Source organism: Artemia franciscana, chromosome 2 (genome assembly GCF_032884065.1).
Source record: "Artemia franciscana chromosome 2, ASM3288406v1, whole genome shotgun sequence".
In the NCBI taxonomy this organism is placed as follows: domain Eukaryota; kingdom Metazoa; phylum Arthropoda; class Branchiopoda; order Anostraca; family Artemiidae; genus Artemia; species Artemia franciscana.
In genome coordinates, this window is record NC_088864.1 from 40,191,790 (window position 1) to 40,197,789 (window position 6,000).

General features: G+C 34.2%; 1 protein-coding gene across 1 annotated transcript in view; it reads right to left on the minus strand.

Moving 5' to 3' along the window:
• Positions 1–5,725, minus strand: part of LOC136041516 (soluble guanylate cyclase 88E-like) — a 104,456-nt gene extending 98,731 nt beyond the window's left edge. The window contains exon 1 of the mRNA XM_065726224.1: positions 4,734–5,725. Within this exon, the coding sequence (XP_065582296.1) occupies positions 4,734–4,979 (246 nt within the window). The 5' untranslated portion in view covers positions 4,980–5,725. The remainder of the gene's footprint in view (positions 1–4,733) is intronic.
• Between the last annotated feature and the right edge of the window lie 275 nt (positions 5,726–6,000).

Genomic DNA, 6,000 nt, shown 5'->3' on the forward strand with positions numbered 1-6,000 from the left:
CACCTACCAATTTTCATCGTCCTAGCACATCTAGAAACAACAAACTTGCCAAAGCACTGGAACCCCCCTAACTCTCCCAAAGAGAGCGGATACAGTCCGATTACGTCAATCACGTATCTACGACATTTGCTTATTCTACCCACCAAGTTTCATCCCGATCTCACCAATCTAAGTTTTTTCCAAGATTTCTGGTTTCCCCATCCAACTCCCTTAATGTCACAAGATCTGGTCGTGATTTAAAATAAGAGCTCTGGGACATGAGTTCCTTCTAAATATCAAATTTCATTGAGATCTGGTCACCCGTTCTTAAGTTAAAAATACCTCAATTTTTCTAATTTTTCCGAATTAACACCCCCCAACTCCCCCAAAGAGAGCAGACCCGTTCCAATTATGTCAATCACGTATCTAGAACTTGTGCTTGTTCTTCCAATCAAGTTTCATCCTGATCTCTCCACTCTAAGTGTTTTCCAAGATTTCCGCTTTCCAAGATTTCGAATTTGGAGCATCTGATACATAAGATATTTCTATATTTCAAGTTTCATTAAGACCTGATTACCCATTCATAAGATAACGATACCTCAACTTTCACGTTTCCCCCTCAAACTCCCCGCATGTCACTGGATCTGGTCGGGATTTAAAATAAGAGCTCTGAAGCACAAGATCCTTCTAAATATCAAATTACATTAAGATCCGATCACTCCTTCGTAAGTTAAAAATACCTCATTTTTTCTAATTTTTCAGAATTAAACCTCCCCCCAACTCCCCCAAAGAGAGCAGATCCGTTAAAGGTTATGTCAATCATGTATCTAGTACTTGTGCTTATTTGTTTTCACCAGGTTTCATCCCGATCCGTCCACTCTAAGCGTTTTCCAAGATTTTAGGTTTCCCCCTTCAACTCCGCCCCAATGTCACCGGATCCGGTCAGAATTTAAAATAAGAGCTCTGAGACAAAATATCCTTCTAAATATCAAATTTCATTAAGATCCAATCACCCGTTCGTAAGCTAAAAATACCTTATTTTTCTAATTTTTTCAAATTAACTGTCCCCCCCACTCCCCCCCACAGATGGTCGAATCGGAGAAACGACTATTTCTAATTTAATCTGGTCTGGTCCCTTATACCCCTGCCAAATTTCATCATCCTAGCTTACCTGGAAATGCCTAAACTAGCAAAACCAGGACAGACAGATAGACCGACCGACAGACCGACAGAATTTGCGATGGCTATTTGTCACTTGGTTAACCAAGTGCCATATAAAAAGAGAAATTACATTAGGACTTCCTTCAATATCACTTGATACCTTTTTGCGTATTTACTTAAAAGTCGTAATATTGAATATATTTTTTTTAAATTGCCGGTCTATTTTATTCACAAAATAAACCTCTCAAGATCATTTTGTGGCTTAAAATTTAACATCTATTTTTTAAATCCATATAGTTACTGCAAATTCTTACATATTTAAATTGTTGACAGTAAAAGGCTGAGTATGTGATATTTTAATGTATACTACTTTCTGGGAACGGTAAATCAATTACTTCAAAATCATCTGTTCTATTACATATTTTAAAAGTTAATTCATTATTATCAGAAGTCTTAATATTTCAATCTAAAAAGTGGTCATCTTAACCTGTGCCATGACTAGGCTCCAGTATTAACTCGGATGGTTAAATATTTTTGAGATTTTGATAAACTCTACACAGTTTATAACCAAAAGATCCTCCAAATATATTTTATTACCTGAAAGGGAATATCTTAAATGGTTTGGGTTATCCTTATTTATCACATACTTATATTCTGTTGGCTTAAAAAAAAGTCTGCTATACATGGACTGGAATCACCACCCAAAGAAATTCCTATAATTTGTTTATACAAATTACTATTAAATCTTACAAAAGTAGGAAACACAAAACTTCCAGTAAATCAAACATTATGTCCAAACTATAACGTCTTGAACTCATATTACTATTAAAGAAGTTTGTCCATCTGGCTTTTTTTAAGATAAGTGTCTATATTCAAAGAACTCATGTTAGATAAGAGAACGGATTTCTTAAGGGACTTTGAGACTTTTTTGACACTTTGACTTTATTGAATATAAAGAAAACTCCAGGGACTGATCAATGATGCCTAGGGCCTAAACGTAGCCTTTATAACAGTTTTCTAAATTTTTGAATACTAAATTAAGTAATAGACTTGTATACAGTGTCAGAAAATCAAAGGAATCCACTCTTTTAGCCAAAACTATTGCCAAAGAGTCGAATGCCTGTAATAAATTCTCACATTCCATTATTTAATAAGATTATCAAAAATTTTATTTCCGATCAATAGGTTTCAAAATTATTTCTAATTTCCTCAAAAATTAAAGACATTTGCTTGAAGAACTAGTATTGAATAACAAGGATATTATGACCCTACAATTACCTCCTGATATTTTAAGTTCCCTCCCCAAGAATGAATATTTAGAGGGATGTAGTTTTTCAGGGGTGATTATATCATTCTTGAAGCATTGTCACCTGGATTTTAAACTTAAATGTAAAGAAGGGACTAATAGCCGCCTTCATATTTAAGGGATTCTTATATAAAACCGTTGCAGTTAAAAACTGAAAGTAAATAGCAAGCCTCGTGATTTTAAACTAAAACTTTCAAAATACTTGTAGTGTGCTAAATCAAAATGCTAATGTAAATTTTATTGAAAAATTGTATGTTGCATGGGCAACTTATCTATTCTAATCGCGATAATAAGTATATAGAAGGGACGTAAAATGTCCCACAAGCAAAGGCATTAAATTATAAAAATTATTATCTTAAAACACAGGCTCAATAAATTTCCCATTCCCCGTACTCCAAATCCGAAATCCCGAGTTTTCCTAGGTACAAAATTGAAACTTTCACTCAGGGATTGTCAGATCGGTTAAATTTGAACTTGTAAGTTACATCAAGAACACACTCTATTATGTACATGCTCTCCAATTTTTCCCAAAGCTATACAAATTTAAAAGCCCAGTTTAAATTTATTATATTTTACATATTTCGAATCCGCATAATGAGTAGATTTTCTTCATGTGCATGTATTGTTTTTTTTAGAGCTGTATTTACTATCGACTCGAGTCACTCTTTACTCACTGTTTGTTATCACCTACAGTTTGATATGTCTAAAAATCGTTTAACAGTATCTCTTTGACTCTTGTCATATATTCTGATTAATTTGGTTACAGCTAAGAAACAGCAAAACCTTTAAAAATAAAAATATTAAAACTTATGCACACAATATTGAACGTTATCGCTTAAATATATTTGAAAACCTGACTGTCATTGGTGCTACTAATTTATCTTTTGACGAATTTGGCTTGAATTCAAAATTAAGGAAAAAAGACAAGTTTATTCAATTGAAAGTAAGGAGCAACATTAAAGCCTAAAACAATCACGAATTATACCGGAAATGGTGGGGGTTGCCCTCTGCTAAATCTCGCGGTCATTACGCATAAGTATTTTAGTGCTTTAAAAAATTTTCTTAATCCAAATCGACAGCACTTGTGTTTTCACAGTTATTCTTAAAGCATTGGGACAAAAAAGCCAGAAACTATCGTAAAGAGCGAGAGATTGAAGAGGATTCCCCTCTCACATACGGAAGAATTTCTATCCATTTTAGGCTTTAATGTTGCTCCTTACTTTAAATTGAAAAAAGCATGTTCTTTATTTAGTTTCTAATCGTTTTTCAAATCCGGGTAATAGCTCGCGCTCTCCCCTCCGTGGAATATTACCCCCATAAAATCCCCCTCGCAGAAAATTCTCCACGAAAAAATTCCTTATGCTTTCCAATAAAAAATACTACGTGTAAAAAATGGTCAAATTTCATAGCCTATTGTACTTTCCCAAGGAGTATGGGGTTACATACCATCCCTAGAGGAATTGTTATTGAGCTTTTTAACTATACTAGACCCAATAAATATTTCTAATTTTTACCCGATTTCTTTTGGAAAAAACAGGTATGAGAAGGGTACCAATTTGTCCTCCAATCTTTTTAGTCACTAAAATAAGGCACTGGTACTGTTAATTTCTGGTTTAATGATTCCTCACCCAATCTTGTAGGACCATTAGTTGGATGCGATTGCCCTGGGAAAACAACCTGCATCAGTGATCTGTCTTCGGGCAAAGATAAAATTTCGCATTTCTGCCCATCAACAGTATCTTGAAACTTCTACAGTAGAATTCTCTAATATACTGAGTCTGATGGTGTGATTTTCATTAAGATTCCTTTACTTTTTGGTGTGTTAACCCTCTGAATCTGCAAATTCCGTAGCCATGTAGCTTTTAATGAATAACATTAAACTTAACATATTTCATTTATTTAGAATCAGCATAAAGATTTGATCCTTTGATGTATTATATGTTATCGAAATTATTTTTTTTTAGTCACTCCTTATTTACAGTTCGCTACCATGAACTGTTTAATACCCAGGTATAGCATGCGGTAATTTACTTGACCGTTGAACGGTCCGTTGAAGACGTATAATCCTTTGTCAATACAACTTACTGTGAACGCCATTCCAAAACCAAATCGCCCTTTCTTTTCTACAACGGTGGTTTTGGGCTTCCGCACAACCACACCAAGAGACCGGGTCCAATAGCCCCTTCAGCAGGATATTGCTAGATAAGAGACATTTACTATTTTAGCATCTGATTATTGGTATCCCACTGGCTAGCACTTATAACTACTAAAATTAGCAGATACTTGCCTGTTTTATTTGGCCCATCGTATAATAAACAAGGCCAGATCTTTTTGAACATCTAAAATGAAGTGTCAGTCCATTTGGAGTTTCGTTATCACAGAAGAACGAAGGGGATCTCATAAAAGGGTAAGATGGACGCAAGTACTCGTGGAGATTATCCAGTCCTGTAAAGAACAAAGCTCTGATTAACAAACATAAGGTAATTACACTGCTATTATGTTTAGAAACTTGATATGTGTAAACTAATGTCATGTTCCCATTTGGCGTTCCAAAGATACAATGTCAATGAATCAACCAATCCAAAACCACATTTATGTGTGTTTTATTAAAAAAAAAAGAACTTTCGAGCATTTTTTTTTTTTATTAACTAACCATTATGTCTGGGAAAGGTTAAACGGAAACACGACGTAACTGGGGTAAAAAAAAAAATATCAAACAAAAAACAGCAGGTTTGTTAAAAGGGACATCAATATTTTTTGGACACATTTGGAGCTTTTGGGACAAGAAGATGTAAGATGCAAAATGATGCCAGGAATGGAGATGTTTTAGAAAACAGGGGACACAATTGTGTCACAAGGGACACTTCTTTACAAAAACAATGAAAATTTGTGTTGACTACAGCGTGATAGTCTGCCAAATCTTTTTGATTCTGTCGTCAGCTAAATATCTTAAATTACCTCAGGTCTGAGAAAAAAGCAGAATTATAATTGCAGGTCTGTTTTCAAATAAAACTATTGACTTATCCAACCAAGTTAAGATTATGACCTGTTAGAACTATTTATTACTTGCAATCTATAATTAACTGAAATTATTGTCTGCTAGAAGTACTAGCGAGTTCGACGAAAATTATAAGTTATTTTTCGTTTAATTGATTTCTGGTGTTCTTGTGTTTATAGCCTCTTTTTTAGCTTTTACACTTTATCTTATCATATCTATCGGCATTATTTGGTGTTCCAAAACTGTTGGCATCCGACTGCAGTCAACAAAACTTATTTAGTAGAGATACCTTAGTACATTTTGAATAATGTTTTGAAGTTAAGGTTCATCTGCTTATCCTGTGTTTTACATAATACATTCAGATTCCTTATACTTCTAATTTTACATACGGGTTATGATGTTCCGTGCAACTCCCCCCCCCCCAACCAACCTTAATACTCAGGTAATCCCAAATTGTTTATTAAAAACGGGGGATCAGAAAATGTTGCGATTTGTAAGTACTTTAGATTTTCAATTGCAAATCTAGCTAAAGATAAGCAAATCGATAAGCCTAAGG